This window comes from Amblyomma americanum, chromosome 10, assembly GCF_052857255.1.
Source record: "Amblyomma americanum isolate KBUSLIRL-KWMA chromosome 10, ASM5285725v1, whole genome shotgun sequence".
NCBI lineage: Eukaryota > Metazoa > Arthropoda > Arachnida > Ixodida > Ixodidae > Amblyomma > Amblyomma americanum.
Window position 1 is genome coordinate 15,095,244 of NC_135506.1, and position 19,148 is coordinate 15,114,391.

Sequence of the window (19,148 nt, forward strand, 5' to 3'; positions counted from 1 at the left end):
AGCAGAATTAATGCGAATTGCATGCATCCCAAGAATAAAAAACAAGAGAAAATATGTAACGCACAGAGCATAATCTTTACACTTATTCAAAACTTTCGAACTTCAACACTCCATTTGAGCCGCTGTCATTCTCAGCTGCGCTTTCATTTTCTCGGGGCCGTTTCTGTCTTCTCATTATTTTATCGTTTATGTTGTTTGTGCACCACATGTCCGGGCACCCGAAGTCGAAGGTCATCGAACTCTTGCATGTTTCGCACGGATGCGTGCAACCAGTTGCAGACAGCGCAGCGACAGTCGGGGTGTAGCCTACTCCAACACGTGCAACGCATACACTCCAGAGTACACGACCAACGTGGTGGCTTGTTTCAGCTTTACGATGCACTGCTCTAGCATAAGCGTTGCAGATTTGCCTCCATGAAACCTTCTCGAAATAATATTTCGATGGCTAAAGAAAGGCGCCATTTAAAGGCTGTACTCTGATAGCTTCAACAGAGGCTGCACTCAACTGGTGTTAAAAGGTATAAAACATGAGTGGGGCCACTGGCGGGACGCTGCAGACACGTGCGGCCACAGGTGGTACCATATGCAACCATCTGTCCAGTTTATATTTTTCACAGCACCTATCTTTTGTTGAATTCATTGCCGCTGTGCTGCCCATGGCCAGGTCTTTTGAACCCGAACATTGGCACTGAACGGTGCACCGCCATGCATCGAGAAAGGTGAGCTCCTGCACGGGCCATTAAAAGGGGATATTACGTTCGTTTGGGAGCAATATTTAGCGAACATGCATGTTAGAAATTGTGCAGTTGTCGATGCCCTTCAGTCGTTTGTCGTATTGGATTATGTGAGCGCCGTCAAAAGCCGTCAGGCCTCAGTGCTTGCTTTTCAGTCGTGTAGTAGAGCATTCAGGGCACCTTTGAAGTTTTAAACTTCTGTAAGACGATAAAAAATCTTGTCTTAGCTATACAAGGCCATTTTGTCTTACAATAAAACACATGACAGCTGCATCATACCGGTGCTCACCTCTACTAGGCGGCTCGAAAGCAGACCATGTAGGCGGAATACTTTTGATCAAAACTGTATCTTCATGTTATCTGGCAGTCGCTGTAAAGACAAAACTTACATTCCGTGTATTAGCTCATTATTGAGCAAGTTGTGAAAATCGTGCGTGACGATTCAGGGACAAGTGAGCAGATTATGGCTTGCGCGGAATCATGGAGGTTTTAGACATGAGAACTAAGTTATTATTAGCGTTGCAAGTTTTCTACTATGTCTGAAATGAAACTCAACTTTATTTCTTTATCACCATGGTGTTATTCTGATAATCTTAGGTTAAAAAGGTGACCTATATAGAGTTACGTAACATCGGGCAACGGGACCCTACCTTTTCCACGAATAACGCCGAGCATGCACGTGTGTTTCTGCGTGAGGCGCAAGACAAATGATATTTGCGCGTGTTGTCGACAAATTTCTGCGTCATGCTTGAATAGACCCCAGCCAAAAAGCATTGCAGTAATTGCTACAAAGAACAAATTCCTCTTCACCCATCATTGATTTTAGGTCAAGATGCAAGCGGGTCTCCTAGAAAATCTCTGAATTCGGACCCTGCGCCTTGCTGCATGTGGTGATACTCTTCAGCCGTCTTCTCGTTCCTGAGAAGAAGGCTGATGTATTTTTGTTTGATGGGTTCGGAGCCTCGAGACCCTTGCCGGGGCAAGGATGGTCGCTGAGGTTACCTGACCCTCCTTAAATCATTCACTAAGAGCGATTCGTAACGTTCCTTTCCTTTATCATTACTAACTAGCACGAACTAAGTTTTATGTCAGCTACAACACCGATGGTTCTTCACATGTTTCTAAAATTCAGCAGAAAACTACTTTTCCTACACCTCGATCTTGGCGCATGATAGACTTAGATGCTTGTGCGCCATTAAGCCCTACACAACACAAAAAAAACGAATTGGCAGTAATTAACCAGAACGGCTGCCACAAAAACGTGGACAACAACGCCTAGTCGCGTTCTTTACCGAGTTCAAGTTCAAGTGCACGAGAAATATTTTGTGAACTCCTTGTCTGCCTTCCTACCAACACTTGTCATCCCCGCTACATGAGGCTATGCGCGTATAAGCGTATTGTGCATATATGTAGCACGGCTTGACGGCGAATGTTGTGCTAGTTAGCGGATATAAAATACACGTTCCATTAAAGCATTTGACCGTGTCGGAAAAGAGATCTCATAAAATGTATTATCTTGCATATGTTCTTACTGAGCTGATAGTTTGACCCTTCAGATCCTAGACTAGCCTCGCAGCATGCTGTTCTGTAGACGCCTTGCTCGTGACGCAACTTGTTCCACAAAGGTGGTCTATACATGGTTTTCCCAGTGCACGTTGCAGCAGGGAGCGATGAGCGGATTTGATAAACGGCCCGCTTTTAGCCTTGCTTGTGGTTATACAACGTGAACTTGAGTGGGACGTCAGTGCAACCCATCTAAATACAAGGCAACTATACAGCGCAGTCGGCGGTACTCGTGAGACGATTAACTAAAAGCGGCTTCTGTCCGCGCTTAGCTGCCTTCATGATCCTACAAAGAATAAGTGAGCCCTATTTTCACAGCGACAGTAATAAGAACAGTAATAGGACACCGACAGTAATAGGAACTTTTGTCATCGCTCGCGAGCCGTGGAATCTTTTGCCCCCAAAATAAGCAACCCATTGTTATTCCACGTAGTGGCATTCGTAAAATGTACAGTGGGTGTAGGTCAGTTTACTTTGCTTCAAGGAATCGCCCCGAAGCTTAGTGAGACACCACAGTCACCTCAATATTTTTCTATTTAATTGCTATGGCTTAGTACCAATGACTTCAGATCACCCACCAGGTGCAGACATATGTCCTCATGAAAGTTGAGAACGTGGTAAACTGATAGTGATAAGTACTGAATCCTGACAAGAACTTCACTATAACACCAACGAAACGGTTGTCGCTGTGCCTTTCAGCTATAGATTATGAGTTTGATGAATACACTGTTAATGTAAATCAATTCAGAGTGATCGGACAGCCTGACTACTCACGGGATACATGTTACCACGAATGTTTCATCTATGAGGTTCACTAAAACCACTCAGTCGTGTTGCAGTTGCCTTCGATTTTGTTTGCACACGGCGGTCACGAAGGAAATTCGCGTGCAGATCTCTGCTGCCCGTGCTCTGCTACCTCGTAGCATTGTGCGGGGCATCTGTGCGGGGCATCGGAACTCTGGACTCGACGTCTCCGTCCGTGCACAAGCAGCCCATTCGCTTGCCCCACTCCGGAGTGGTCCCTCCCAGCGACATGCCACCTCTGGTACACGGTAAGCAAAACGAATTCTCCTCCTGTTTCAAATAATGGGCAAGCACGAGAGCTTTTGGTGGCGACATGCTTCATTACATCTATCGCCTTCCCTTCCTTGCCTGCGGAGAAAGGCGAAAGGCCTGGTAGTTTCTTTTAACATCTTCCTGGGCGCTCCACCATTGTTTCACGCCGTCCCAGGTACACCTGCTGCCACTAGCGGCGGTTGCCCATTTGCAGCGACACAGGGGGTACACCTGTCCAGGAAAGACAAAGAAAAAGCCGAGCTGGCTCTGCGCTTCGAAGAGTTCAGCCGGGTGGTTGTATCGAGGTAAGGAAGTGTGGAGTAATAATCTCACGCCTCATTATGGTCGCACGTCAGGCATAGATTCTTTCATGCGAAAGCAGTACCAGTGTCGCTAAGCGAAAATCACGGCGTCTGTCAGTCTGTAGCCTGTCAGAGTGAAGCCGCCACCCTCTAGAAGGGCCACCCACAAACCGTGTCCCTTCCACACCTTCTTCACAAGGAGCCTGCCCACCGACTCACCGCCTTCCATGGTGCACCTGCCCACGTACCTCACACCCACACACCTTCCACCTCCAGAAGCGCCATCCATCAAACACTACCCTGCAGATCGTCACCCTCCACCAACCAACCTTCCTCCACCCTTCGAAAAACCTCCACACAGTAGAAGCCCACGCAGCAGTGCAACAAAGAAGCGATAGGAAAATCCAATTCCAGTACGCTTTAGGAAAGCCAGTTCCCCTCTAGAAGCATCCTCCATCAGCCACTTCCCCACACCGCTCCTCTAGATAGGAGACTGTCCACATAACTCGCCACTCTCGAACCACGTCCGCCATCTTTTGAGCTGCAGAAAAATTCGCTCGCGTGTATGCGAAGCGTCTGCTTAGGGTAAAAGCGTTCGCTAGAATACAAGCATGAAAGTAATCATCGAGGGTAAATTCAACGGCTTTCGCAAAAATTGTCGCAGTAGGTGTCTTATAGTCCCGTATATTTAATTCAAGCAAAAATCATTTAGATTTGGCTTAAGAAACGGGAAGAGCGCGGAGAGGATAAGAGAACGAACACGAGTTAATTGCATCCTAGTCGAAATCAAGAGGAAGAAATTGGCTTGGGCAGGACATGTAATGCGAAGGTAAGATAACCCGTGTTCGTTGAGGGCAGCAGATTGGAATCCAAGAGAAGGCAAACGTAGCATGGGGCGGAAGAGAGTCAGGTGGTTGGATGAGATTAAGAACTTTGCTGGATTAAGGTAATCACAGCTGAGAGAGAGAGAGAGAAACAGAAGAAAGGAAAGGAGGGAGGTTAACCAGGCGATGCCCAGTAGGCTACCCCACACGTGGGGAGGGGGACATAGGGAAAAGAGGGAAGAAAGAGCTGCAATGAAATGGGTTTTGTGACCGCTCTGAGAGAAGCCTTTGTACGGTCTTAAGTGTAGTCGAGCTGATGGTTATGATTGTAAAAAACATCGACGATAGATTAAAGTCGGTCCGCATCGACAGATTCGTGCGTTGCAGCGACAAAGAGGCCAACTTTCACTGGACATGGAGGTTTTGTTAGCTTTAAAAGCCCAAGGAGCGAAATACAGGTGTCGCGCCACATGTTGTATTCCCAAGCATGCTATGGTGCCGCCTAGACAGCTTTTGTGTGCGGGTCTCCGATGCTAGGCTATCATTTTACTGCCGAACTGCGACCGCGGAGTCCCTTTCGGTCTTGTCACGTAATTCGAATCGATTGGCGGGGAAAAAAGTTCAAATTCTAAACCCTCTTTTTTTTCACCTCTAAAAGCGCTCTTTGTTTCCTTACGAACAATGGGAAAAACAGTCGCTTTCAATGCGTTAGCATTAGAACCTCCATTCGCGCAAAATGCGACTGGTGCTGGCGGCGTGTGAAGCCTTGGGGGAGAAGAGACAATGTGGAGAGAGAGAAAGGGCTGGAAGGAGAGGAAAGGAGAGTGAGCATATGCGTTTATTTGAAAGAACTTGCGTCGAATAAATAAAATAAAATTGGTGCTCTATTCGAGATATACGAGCGCAAAATATTCCAGACACGTGAAAGGTAACGCTGAACAGGACGGGCATTTTTAATTGTATGTACACTTATAATATAAAGTTTGTGGAGAGCAGTATTGCCAAAAAAAACTAATTTTACGCGATAGCGTATACAGATCGTTCGGTCTAAACGCCGTCAGCGTAGTCGGCACCACGTGTCGGAAATAATCGGGGGCAGCGTCAAAAAATCGTATCATGCTAACATGCTACTCGTTTTGCCGCAGAATATTCTGGATAGTGTCCTGCGATTCAGCGTTTCGTGCAGCATAAACTTACTAGTTAAGTTATAGCCTAGCTTGCGGCACGGATTCGAACCGGTGACCTATAATCGAGGGGTGTGTATACCAAGGCTGTATGTAGCTCGTGTGTAGACAGATCACTTAGATGGGCCTGTTCAATCTGAGAGCGGAAAGTTATGGGTGTAAGTAACTGTGCGCCGTTTTATTTCTTAAGTGCTTTTATTTCATAAGTGCTTGTATTCATATTATGTATTGTGAACGTAAACATCTTACTTAGTTCTTTTTTCATGTTTTATTAGTGCTGTGCTGGTTGGAACATCTGTAAATACATCACCCACCTGTCAGGGTTAATATAAATATGACCGTGTTCGTGTTAAATGGCTTAGACTATTACGTTTCTCCTAGTGCGACAGTCACGTACTCTCCGTAACAAAATGGCTGCGAAGGATGTAGGAATGAAAGGGCCAGCTACAGAGATGTAGTTTGTTAAATCCTGCTAATTGGACTCTGAAAGAGTACTTAATTGTACTAGGTTAAGCCTCAACTAACAACTCTCGTATTGATTCGGACTACAGTTTAACAGATCACGATGCACTCTATGCTCATGAAAAATCCTTATTTAAAGCTTTTACGCGCCTCTTTAAGTATTACACGATAGTGTATACAGCTCGTTCGGTCAAAAAGCCGTCGCAGTAGTCTGCACCGCGTGTCGGAAATAATCGGGGGCTGCGTTAAAAAAATCGTATCACAGTAATTTGTGGTTCTAGTGATTGATGATTGATTGGCGTGTGATAGGCGATGACGAGTTAATAAAATAATTGTAGTTAATTGATTAATTAAAATAAAGAAATGAAAAATGTAAAAATTAAAAAGTGGGTTCAGTGTGTCAAAATGCTCAGGATGAAAAACCAATGCTTGATGATGCTAAGAAAATTTACAGTGTGTAATGGATCAATTGATTAATTTAAACAATTGAAAGAATGAAAGATGTGTTCAAAGTTGTCAAACTGCCCAGAATGGAAAGCCTAACCCATTACGCTATCGCATCGTGCCCTTAAGGCGGAGCTTAAGTGTGCTCTCCAATTTTTAACAATTATTTGACCAAGCTGCTAGTTGACTGACTGGAGTTGAGTTGGGGATGGATTTATTGACTTATAGAGCTATTGATGTTTCGCTTGAACTTTCCGATCTGCTAGCTCCCGGCTGCCAAACGCATCCCAGGAGCTCGTCGCGAGCGCGGAGAAGGCTGCGTCCCGGCTCGCCCGCTCTTCAGAGTTGTGCCGGCGACCCGGTCTCAAGCGATGCGACGGCGTCGGACCCTACCGGAATGCCGACGGCACATGCAACAACCTCGAACATCCAGAGTGGGGCGCTGCTGGTGCCTGCATGAGGCGTCTACTGCCGCCGGCATACGAGGACGGTAGGTCGCCTCTGGAGCCGCTAATTCAGAGGTCAGAGGCTCGCCTTTAACGCACAGGATGTTTTGAAGCGAAAAGCTTCAACTACGCTAGATAAAACATACAGAAAAGAAAAGAAAATGAAAAATGAATAGAGAAAGAGGACAGGGAAAGGCTTTTGCATTTGCGCTCTCAGGCAGACTTAAGTGCAATGCTGTAATGTTTCTTTTTGTCTTGGTCATGTTGCTCCGCACTGTTCACTGCACTAATGGCCAAGAGCTTGAAGGTTCCCAGTGTACGTGACGATACGCCCATTTCGGCGCAGGTGTGAGCGCTCCGAGGCTGTCGAAGAGGAGCGCTCGCCCACTGCCCAGCGCCCGCCGGCTCTCCTACGCTGCGCACCCAGACAAGGCCGCCTACGACACCCGCTGGTCCGAGATGCTGGCGCACTTTGGGCAGTTCGTGGCGCACGACATCAGCGGGCTGTTCGTCCTCGACCCGGCCGGACCAGAGTTCGCCCACAACCTCGGTACGTAGTGCGAATAATAGATGACAGACCGACACAGACACAGGCAGACAGATAGCATATAGATGTACAGATAGGCGCAGAGATAGATGTATGGATAGATAGGGGCATATATAGATAAATGCATGGATGGGTGCCTGGATATATAGATGGATATATACTATATAGAAGTGTGGACGGATGGATATAAATAGGTACATGTCCAACATTCTTGGACCAAAAATTTGAAAATTGAAAACTGTAAGACACTGCTACGGAAATATTAAACGTAATGGTGGTCCATTCTTATGATGAGTACCAAAATTTCTCGTTTAAAATGCTTCCATCAATCGCAATAAAACAGTTGAGCACAGCAAAAAAATATAATAATGAGGAAGGCTTTTGACGAGAGCAAAAACGTTAATAGCAAAAAAAAAAATGCAAGTCTGTCGACGCGAGATCTGCGGGTGTAATGTCTGTTGCAGTGATATATTGCAATATATGAAAAAATTACGTTCATAAACTATTTCCCATTCAAAAACGCTTTCCTCCAGAATTGTTGGGTGTAAGCGTAGACAGACAGATAGACAGATAGACTTTTATGACAAGAAATGCAGAGGACTGGCCTCAGGCAGACTTCTTGTTAACTGCTACAGTATTCCTGGAGTTGGAATAGTGCGAGTTAGGAAAATTGAGGAGATGGCAACTGTAGAGGGTTCTGCCTCACCCACCTTACATCTCAAAGCATCTCAAAGGCAACCCTTTCATCGAACCGTTGGTGTCATCAAGATCCACCCATGTCATTGTGGGACAGCAAGCAGACACTAGTCTTCTTGTGGCAGAAGAGCGTGACCGTTATTGGGGACTACATAAAGACTTGCCGCCACCGTCTGGAAGATTTTAAAGTAACGAGCGTTAGATGTTTAGTTTACTAGAATTGATATGACGTCATAATCAAATGGTTTCACTTATGTCTGCCACACTGGAATTTGACGTCATCATTGGCACCTGCATATGGCCGCCATCTTGGATTATGACGTCAAAGTCACGTGGCGGCCTTAGTCGGCCTCCATCTTGGATTAGTCAATGACGTCATCAATTACCATTATTGGCCGGCATCTTCGATTAATAAGTGACGTCGCCAATCAATGACCAATTGGATGTATCAGTGACGTCTCTAATCAATTACCAATTCGATATACTAATGCCGTCACCAATAAATCACCAGTTGGGTTGCTATATCGATTAAGTAAGGGGGCCGCCATCTTGAATTCCTCGGACATAGAAAATTTCTTCCCGAAGGGAGGTGGTAGCAGACCCCAAGAAATCGAGAAACGTGATGAGTAAGAGCTAGCGCTCTTAAAAGTGATGTGCTCCTGGAAAGTGGTAAACTTTAATTTGAATGCAACATATTTCTATTTCATCACTTTCATGAAAAATTACTGCTCAGAAGGCAAACCTTATTAACCAAGTGCCCTTAATGTGTCTAACCTGTGTTCACCTATGGGCCATCAACTAGAAGGCTAACGAAAAAGCTATGAAAACGAAAATGGTAGAAATAGCTTAAATAGCATGAACAGAGAGAAGCTGTTTTTTTTTCGAATGAATGTCTGTTAATGATACCCTAGCTGAAATCAAACAAGGGAGCTGGACACGAGTACGAAATATAACGCGGAGGACAGGTAAGCGATGGTCGCCTAGAGTTACGGAGTGGATTCCGAGAAAAAACATAACAGAGAACACTCGAGCAATTTCGGATGGTGAAATTAGAGTTTATTTGGGGATAAGTTGGAGTGGACAGACCAGGTGCAGGACAGGACTGAAAATGATGATACCCTTTTGCAGCAGACAAAACCAATTTGTTTACGATACTGCTGAAGAACTCTACAGGCCGCGGCTTCACAATCGTAAAGTGTCCATTTTCCTGCAGGCCGCGACACCTACAACTGCTGCAGCCGGGAGGAATTGCTCTCCGACTCTCAGTGCTTTCCAATCGACGTTCCGGCCGACGATCCTTTCTACTCCCAGTACAAGTTCCGCTGCATGAACTTTAGACGTTCGGCTCCGTGCCTGACTTGTAAGCTAGGTGAGTTTCTGACCTAGTGTTAGCCCAGTGAATGGCTTTATGATAATAAAATGTACTTAAAGAGCATTTTGCGAGTGAAAATAATCAAAGCGGACGCTTTAATAATAATAATAATAATAATTGGTTTTTGGGGAAAGGAAATGGCGCGGTATCTGTCTCACATATCGGCGGACACCTGAACCGCGCCGTAAGGGAAGGGATAAAGGAGGGAGTGAAAGGAGAAAGGAACAGAGAAGTGACGTATAGTGGAGCGCTCCGGAATAATTTCGACCACCTGGGGATCTTTAGCGTGCACTGACATCGCACAGCACACGGGCGCCTTAGCGTTTTGCCTCCATAAAAACGCAGCCGCCGCGGTCGGGTTCGAACCCGGGTGGACGCTTTAATCAAAATTCAATTTTGAACGATACATATACAGGGTATTGATATACAGGGTATTGATACAGGGTATACCATATACAGGGTATTGATATAATAATGGCTGTTTAAGCTTTGAATGCATATGTATCGATCCACGTGAATCACAGGTACGTTGTCATCAATTCCTCAGCTATTCGTAGGTAGTCTCATGTTCAAAATAAGCGCATACGATGCCGCCAGATAGCCTGGCTGCGCCACCAGATGAAGCATAGTCCTGTCAGCTGCGATGGCTATGCACAGGTGGCTATGCACACCTGCACAGGTGTTACTGAGGTACTCCGATATGCTCCAACTAAAGCCTCATTCTCAAAGCCTTTCGTAGAGGTTGAAGCAATAGGAAAGGAATCGTTCTATTGGAATTATATATTGCCCTTTAATGCCTTTCGAAGATTGTATTACTCGTAAAAATTTTTTTGCTTCTTGTGTGCAAATTGGATCTCGCCTTTCCTAGTATTCGTACTTATACACCAAAGTATGAGCATTTAGTTATTGATTACTCTATAATTATGCGTGACAAGCACAGTTAGTTTCCCAACTAGTTTTCTTTTTGTTGGAGCATATAACATGAAACTCATTCTCAACTTTAGTAGAAGGGTAACAAGAAAATTCTCAATTTTGTGCAAAATTGTTGTTACCTTATATTACGCGGACGGCAGTTAGTTTTCGTATGCAAGGTGGCATAGCGATTGACTTGAACGAGACGACGTCCAAAGGACTGACTAATCGCCAACGTATCTTACGTTGGAACGCATGTGAGGAGTTTCGTGAGTGTAAGTTTCGAAAACGGATAAGCATCTTAACCCAGCTAGAGTTAAAATTGAATTCACTTGCGGCTGACCGCCATCTTTCTGCTGCAGGCTACCGGAACCAGACCAATTTTGTGACGTCGTACATTGACGCCTCACTTGTCTACGGAGTGAGCGAAGAGCAGACGAGAAGTATTCGACTCCTTGAGAAAGGTACGAGGGTTTTTATTAATGGTTACACAGCATAAACGAATTGTGCACTTCATGTCGAAAATACACAGGGGCATAAAGTGGGTTTGCAGACAGTGCTGTGTGATTTACTCCTGACCACTGTCGCTCGAGTGTTTTCACAGGTTGAGAAGAACTGTCATCCTGACCGCTCTCATAACTTACGGGCTGCACTGTGGGGCCTAGAAGCAAAGCCACTGGTCTTAATATTAAAAAAAATATTATGCCCCCAACGTCTCGAAGACGTTGGATTAACGATCATTAGGCGTTTGGCAGCGCAGTCTATCATCCGTGCGATGTATTACCACGTGATTAGACTACTTTTCCATACCTCGCGGCAAGCGGGCGCCTGCCGCCTTGTGAACTGCCGAGTGCGGACGTCAGTGCTGACGTCATGGCATCGATGTTAAGCCTAACCATAACTAAATATTAACCTAATTAGGCGATATTCATGTATAACAAGTTCTACTCATCGAGCCCGTTACGAATATGCTGTTAGTCAGATAATGACGTCGTCCGCTAATTATAAGCAATTAAATTTAAGCCTATTCATAACTAAATATTACCTTCATTAGTTAATATTGGTGTCTAACCTGTTCTACTCATCTAGATGTTCCCATGACCTTATTAATTACTGAGTTATATGCGATTAAACATCGTAACGCGGCTAGTTAATTATGACGTCACAAAATCAGTGGCCTCACCAATCAATCACCAATTCGTCATACTAATGACTTCACTAATCAATCACCAATTTGGTTGCTATATCGATTCACTCCGGTGGCCGCCATCTTGAATTCCTCGGACTAGAAAATTTCACGCCGAAGGGAGGTAGTAGCAGACCCCAAGAAATCGAGAAACGGGATGAGAAGAGCTAACGCTCTTAAAAATGGTGTACGCGTTCTCTTTTCATTTTACCGTTTATGTGAATAATGCAAATATATAGCGGACAAAATGTGCTTTCTGCCTTTTTCCCGACTGTTTTTTATGCGACATTTCTCGTTTGATGTCTTTTAGGGCTCCTGAAGGAACAGCTCGTCAACGGCTCAAGGCTGCTACCCGCGAGCTCAAGGCCTGACATTGACCAGTGCAGCAAAAAGGCGAAAGGTCGTCTTTGCTTCGAAGCTGGTAAGCGAAGTCGTGGCGTCTGGAGGTTTTGCGGAGAGAATTAATGATATGAGGACGGTTAACATAAGAAAGATTGACAGAGTAATTGTTACCGAGAAAAACCAACTGTTGAATCCAGACATGAAGCCGCATACTACAAAAGCTACGTTATAGCGATACGAAGTGATGACCTAAAAAAATTGATGATGACAACTTGAAAAAAAAAGAGCAAGCTAAGACAGAAAAGCCAGCTGAGATAAACGCTTTATATGTATTACACCCTGTACGCTATTAACAAGAAGAAAACAACAAAGAAACTCGCAATGATATGGTGAATGTGCTTTGTGGGCAACATATGTTGCTGTGCTATTATTGTTTCTTCAAGAGCATCTATCTTGTGCATACTACTTGTAAACAGGTGACCGCAGGCTCAACCAGAACTTGGGGCTTTTGCTGATGCACACATTATGGTTTCGAGAGCACAACCGAATTGCCAGGAAGTTGGCACAGGTCAACCCTCACTGGAGCGACGAGCGCCTCTTCCAGGTATCCAGGTAAGAGCGCGATCAGCTAAAAGACAGCTTTAATAGAACCCGGCACACTATCAACATGCCCTACAAAGTCTGAAGGTTTCGTCGGCTGAACAATGTTAGTTTGAACCATAATTGAAAATTAATTTATCTGCATGGCGGTTAAAGAGTCCAGCTGCAACTATAGCGCTACGATCGACATATATTGTCAACCATCACTTGCTTGCATATCCGTTACTGAACGCATACATCCACAATGTCCCAAAATTAACGTAGACCGTATGCGGTTAAGCAGTATTGCGTTGTACTGCGATCATCACGGTGACAGAGGCACTGCTATAGATAGATGGCTGGGATAGTGTTCGCTGGGAAAGTTCGCTAAGATAGGGAGGTGGTGGTTGGCGCAAGACAGGCGTCCTGCACCAGACTTCACCCTGGAAATGCTAATGGTGATGGTGGTACTCACCACCATCATCATCATCATAATTCTAATTTCCAAAAGCAACATAGGTATCTCCCGGGCAGAATAACTTCGATTAACTTTTCCATAACTTTTAAACTGCCACTTGTTAAGGACAATAGTATTGCAAGTCAAGTGGGTTTAGCTAGCAAAATAATTTCGCCGTTGCTTATGCCTAACCACTGTGATCAATGTGCCATGCATGTCGCAGACGTATCGTGGAAGCACGCCTACAACATGTCGTTTACAACGAGCAACTTCCGCAAGTCGTGGGCGCAGAAGCAATGGTGCTCAACGGTCTGCAGCCACTGCGCGTGGGCTACACGAAGTATGACGCCACCATCGACGCCACTGTCGTCAACGAGTTCACCTCGGCCGCCTTTCGGCTCGGACACTCGCTCATCGATGCGGACAATGAGACGTAAGCGGGCAGAGATGCTTAATCCTACTAGGTACGAAATTGCCATTCAAACCTGGGCATGAGCTGCTGACACTTTCTGAATGCCAGAAAATGAGGGGGCTTGCTTTGAGATGAAAAGTTAGCCGCTGATGACGCTCTGCAACTTTTCTATCGGGTGTCCTGAAGGCTTCAAACCAGAGAAGTGACGCAAAAGATTCAAGTTGTTTGGTTTTTTTTTTGCAAATTTGTAACCCCTCTGCTTTAATGCCTTCAGGCAATGCGGGGTAATGATTGAATAAAGAATAAAGAATAAAATTCAGGATTTGAAGTTGCTGTAACGCAGAAGAAACTAGAATGTATGTTTTAAGATGGAAGATAGTACATTTAAGTTTGACATATTGCGTACAGAAATATAGAGAAAAAATACCGAGCACGGTGGCGCTCACCACCATCCCGTTTAGAAAAGAATGTTCCTAACAATTGTCCATTCATCTATCTACTTGCATTTGTAAGCGGTGGCGCCTAGCGCTGCGGTGTTTAACACAGCTCCTCTTCTTTAAAATTGAACGCCTCCTTTCCTGTGTTTTGATATAGAGAAATGAGAAAGTAAATCTTTGCACGACATCACTCCAAAGGCCGCACATCGAGATCGCTACAGTTTGGCGTTGCAAAAACGCTCTTGATTGCTACGCCACTCAACAAACTTACATAACTCGTGTAAACGCATAGACACACTTCTTTCTGCAAGAACCACAGAAAAACTTCCGGTACTCAGAGGTCGTTCGGTGCTGTGTGAGACAGTACCGAACAAGAAAGAACCACAAAAAAGGCATATAAACGCAATAAAATAGCCAGACGCGTACAATATCACCAGTTCCAGCTTTCTACTGCGGCCGTTTGCTACGCTCAGGTGAATGTAAGCTGGTAATTTCTCAATAATTAAATGTGCTGCACCTTAGTTTCCCCTAAATAGCTTGGAGTAGCTTCATTAGTTGCAACGCAATCTTCTAAATGTTAGAAAAGAAAATAACAAACAAGTCCACAATATGCGCAGACAGACATGTTGTGAAGGTGACCAAATATGTTACGCTCATATCCGAACTTCCGACTCCGTACATTAGACAGCAATGCGCTAAGGGTGACTGTGCTGTCTGGCCACGTTGCTGGCAGTAAAAGTGATATTTGCTCCGGTGACTGATCTCTACACATTGTCACAACCAGGTCATAGCCTGCGAAGTAGTCTCAAAGATTTCGTTCACGCGAGAGCCAATTGCAATTGTTGCTGATCGACTCTCAACCATGCTATCTTGTTTCAGCCTCGTCTTATCTAGCGGAGAGAAATTAAGCTTTCCACTGCGCTACCACTGGTTCCAGCCGTTTCCATTCCACAAAACTGACGTCATCGACGCCATCACCACTCACAGGCTGGGCAAACCGTCACAGAAGGTTGACAGGTAGGTTTTTGTTGCAAACTTTGGTGGTCTTGCGGCCTTTATGTAAATTGCGTTAGTTAAACAAATAAAAAGGAGATGACGGGAACATTTTTTCTGGCCTCATACTTCTATACCTGGCATTTATGCTCAGTGGCAGTCACTCTGCATGATGAAAAATACATGTTGGAGACCCGTTTTTTTTTACATGTACTCTAGTCGATACGCATTCTGTATAGCACGCTGAACTCAGCGTGTGATACCACTTCTTATCTAGTGGCGCAACAGCAGCTATTCTGTGGTAACACAATTCGCTAATGACTGAGAACAAGTGGTGTAAATAAGATATCATTTATAGGTTCCTAAGCAAATGTCTATGAACTGTATGGCTTGTTTATTATTCTTTGGGCTTCACGTTCGTTAAATTGTCTTAAGCTGTATCACTTGCATTGCTAGCCTCCGGAGCCTTCGGTAAGTCGCCAAAACTCTGTCTCCCAAAAACAATTGGTATCACAGCCAAAATTTTAGAGAGGTTTCGAGGATTGCATGTTGAAATGGCACGTTTGCTCTTGAATTATTCTGGAACAACTCAGAGACTTTGCCGCCCTGTTTGTTATGAATAAGTTATAACAACGGCTGTGCACCCCCCTTACTCCCCAGCTCCTACAGCATTCGATAACAGAGCAGACGACGGTCATTGGTTTCCGGCTATCAGGCCTGATGCCACAGGCTGCAGAAATAAATGATAAATAAAAAATGCATTTCGAGTAGAATCGTTGCTAAATACTGCGCCTAGGCAGCTTGAAACACTATCTCAGGATAGCAAGACAACGCACGAGCTTTGGCGCAGTACATACTACACATGCCAATGCAGCTGTATGTATCTGTATTTCGGTGTATACAGGGATAGGTTTCTTAACCTTGCGACGCAGGTACTTCACTCACGACCTGACCAGACACGCTTTTCGGCTGGCGGGCGGCCCTCGGCCCTTCGGCTTGGACCTGTTCGCCTTCGACATTCAGCGGGGCAGGGACAATGGAATGCGCTCTTACGCGGACTATGTCTCACACTGCATTCCGGGCATCCGACTGGAAGCATTCCAAGACCTCGAACAACTCATCCCCAGGGACGCAGTGCAGATCTTTGCAAGCCTCTATGAGTGAGTGAAGTTGTTTACGTCACTGCGTTCTGTCATTTTAATTTAGTTCTGTGCGAAATGTGCAACTCGTCCAACTTTCTGTTCTTTTGTCATTACACGTATTGCGTGAAAATGCGACATAAAAGCCAACAAACCACCGAGCGTGAAAACAGACTGATGCATCAAGAGAGGCTCTTGCTGGAGCCAGACCAGTTGGCTGTTTAGTCGGGCGATTAGAATTAAGGGTAACAAATGATATCAGTCTTCCCATCTATGTAGCTGTCAAACCATTTACGGTATTCAGCTGTCCAATTGAGTCTAATGAGTTTAAACTTAGTAGAATGGCAAATTCGGTGAGTTTTGAAAAATCTGTACTTGTCGAGCAACCAGAACTTGCCTGTTTTCTTTCCTGTACTCATCCTGTCTTGGGTACTGTTTTCTCATGGGTGATACATACTGATGAAGCCAGACACTGTCAAGAAGTCGTGCCTGTGTGGCTACAGTGTTTTTAGCAATGCCGCAAAAAAAGTAAGCATGTCCTTGTAAATGAGCCATTGCAAAAATGGCTTGTCGACGAGTCAATTGATCACTACCAGTGTAACTGCTGAGCAGCTGGCTTATTGGCGGCCTCTTAGAAGATGATAGCTAGCGTTCGTAATAAAACATATAAACGGTGCCCGGCCAGCCGGAAGTATTGACTGTGTATTGAAGCACACCATAGATTTGTTGGTACTTGCGAGCTACCTTTCTCCGAACCTAGTCACCAACCGCATCTCCTATCCCCTGGAAGAGCTAGGCCGCTCCACACACTAAACAAATTCTCACCCTTAAGGGTGCAAATCAGCTATCCCCAGACGAACACCCTTTTGGGTGCTAAAAAGGGTGCAAAGATAAGCACCCTTCAGGAAGGCTGCAAAGCATGAAAGTTTCGATGGCGCGCATCAATCCAAGGCTTTTGCTTCATGGGTGAATCAACGTGGAGCACCCTTCCACCATGCATTCGTAGAGGTGTTATGGAAAAATAGTACCCTTTAATGAGGGTGCAACCATTACATCGTCTAAAGTATCACTAAGTGCACCCTTCATTAAGGGTGCTGATCTCTGCACCATTTTTTAGCACCGAACAATTGGAAAAGGGTGTTCGTCTGGGGACAGCTTATTTACACCCTAAAGGGTGAGAAATTGTTTAGTGTGTAGCTGCTGCCCTCTGGCCAATCCCACGACTATACTTAGGGGTCCACATCAGGTATGTTCTGGGGGCCATTCACGCCGCCGTAATTCCCAGTGTGTGACCTGGGCCACTTAGCAATCTTTTCTTTCCCTATACATGCGTACGTTTTCCGAATCTTGCGTGAGCCCTGAGCGCATATGGTTGTCTTTCACGCAGGGACGTGAGGGACGTAGACTTGTTTTCTGCCGGCCTCGCGGAACGCAAGCTGCCTTTGTCCATGGTGGGACCCACTTTCTCCTGCATGATTGGTCCCATGTTCAGGAGACTGAAGTTCGGCGACAGGTTCTTCTACGAGCATGGCGGCCAGGCGGGTTCCTTTACGCCGGGCAAGTACCCTCTGCCTTTAACTAAGACGCTGCATTGAATGGTGAGTCTCGGATAGTTACATCTATGATATGAAAGCTATGGGAGTTGGCCGGTATAAAACCCACTACTGGGAACACACTGGTTTAAAAAAGAAAAGCCGAATCACATTACTACACTGGGAAGATTCTTAGCGGAATCTGCTCGTTGGATCACGTGGATAAAACTTTCACTAGCTGCCACGGTGGCTGAGTGGTTATGGCGCTCGGCTGCTGGCCCGAAAGACGCGGGTTCGATCCCGGCCGCGGCGGTCGAATTGCGATGAAGGCAAAATTCTAGAGGCCCGTGTACTGTGCGATGTCAGCGCACGTTAAAGAACCCTAGGCGGTCAAAATTTCCGGAGCCCTTCACTACGGCGTCCCTCATAGCCTGAGTCGCTTTGGGACGTTAAACCCATATAAACCAAACCAAACCAAAACTTTCACTGGCCAGCAGGCGAATCCGGGAGATGTCGGCCACAGCATTGTGCACTAACGCCGGCGCCTTCTTGTCTTGAGGATTGCCTCTTCAGAGCTGTCTCCGCAGAACTGTTTGCGCGCAAAAAATATTCATACCAGGATTAGCTTCAGACCCCAAATCCATTTGACTTTTGGAAAGATAAAGATGTTCAGACACTGGTCACGTGACGTCTGCACACGCCGACGCTATGAGTGCTGGTCTCTTGCTAGCACAGGGCTGCACAATAAGGTTTAAACATTGTTATCAGTTTACCAAGTACCCTGCATTTCATAAACGCAAAAAAAATTCTATCAGGATTTCCATGTCTGGATCATGCGTCCTCGTAAGTTTTTTTGCGTGGTGTAAGTAAAACAACTTGTCAGATATGATCATCATCGGCACCTTATTAAAGGCCACGAGTCATTCTCCAAATTCTTATTTGTTCTCTTGCAGGGCAACTTAAGACAATACGAAAGACGTCGCTAGCTCAGATAATATGCGGCAACAGCGAAAGCATTCGCAGCATTCAACCAAGAGCTCTTCTTCTGGAAGGACGCGGGTAAGTCAATTCACAGGAAATCTACGATGTAGCCACTTCGTAAGAAATTTACAATAAAAATCTGCATTTGCATGTCATTACCGTCGTAATTGTTAGCAAATTGCGCCTGATGTGGTAGGCTTGACCGAGGGAGCGTACAGAAAAGCTTACGGACAAACACTAGAGGCGAGTTGATACCTCACGATTTCAATGGATTCAGTGCTTAGTAGCCACAGTACTCAAGAACCAGAATAAGGTTTCGTTAGTGTCGTTCTGTTCGTCGATGTTAGCGTTTATACCGTAATTGCTGTGCAATTAAATTAGAAAACCTATTCAGCAGCTAATTCTTTTTATATTAAAAATGTAGCCGTCAGTTTTCAGCGCCTGTGGGAACGTCGAGGGCAACTATTCGTTCCTGGTGTAGACTGAGTGCGCAAAATATAAACTGTCAAGTTTGGAACAAAACTCCACATAATAAACGGCACAACGCA

General features: G+C 45.3%; 1 protein-coding gene across 1 annotated transcript; it reads left to right on the forward strand.

Annotated features, from left to right (window-relative positions):
- Nucleotides 1-527: 527 nt before the first annotated feature.
- On the forward strand, nucleotides 528-17,682 carry LOC144108047 (chorion peroxidase-like). Its single transcript, XM_077641327.1, has 13 exons — nucleotides 528-573; nucleotides 3,221-3,349; nucleotides 3,529-3,658; nucleotides 6,836-7,059; nucleotides 7,362-7,565; nucleotides 9,472-9,627; nucleotides 10,905-11,006; nucleotides 12,039-12,149; nucleotides 12,547-12,682; nucleotides 13,330-13,539; nucleotides 14,835-14,972; nucleotides 15,881-16,108; nucleotides 17,475-17,682. Exons 1-13 carry the CDS (start codon nucleotides 528-530, stop codon nucleotides 17,680-17,682), a joined length of 2,022 nt encoding a protein of 673 aa, XP_077497453.1.
- Nucleotides 17,683-19,148: the final 1,466 nt, after the last annotated feature.

Bases quoted from the DNA above. Each gene is read 5' to 3' on its own strand.
- LOC144108047 (XM_077641327.1), top strand. From the start codon at position 528: ATGAGTGGGGCCACTGGCGGGACGCTGCAGACACGTGCGGCCACAG. The intron at 7,566-9,471 runs GTACGTAGTGCG...ATTTTCCTGCAG, and splicing joins AGAGTTCGCCCACAACCTCG to GCCGCGACACCTACAACTGC. The intron at 14,973-15,880 runs GTAGGTTTTTGT...CTTGCGACGCAG, and splicing joins CCGTCACAGAAGGTTGACAG to GTACTTCACTCACGACCTGA.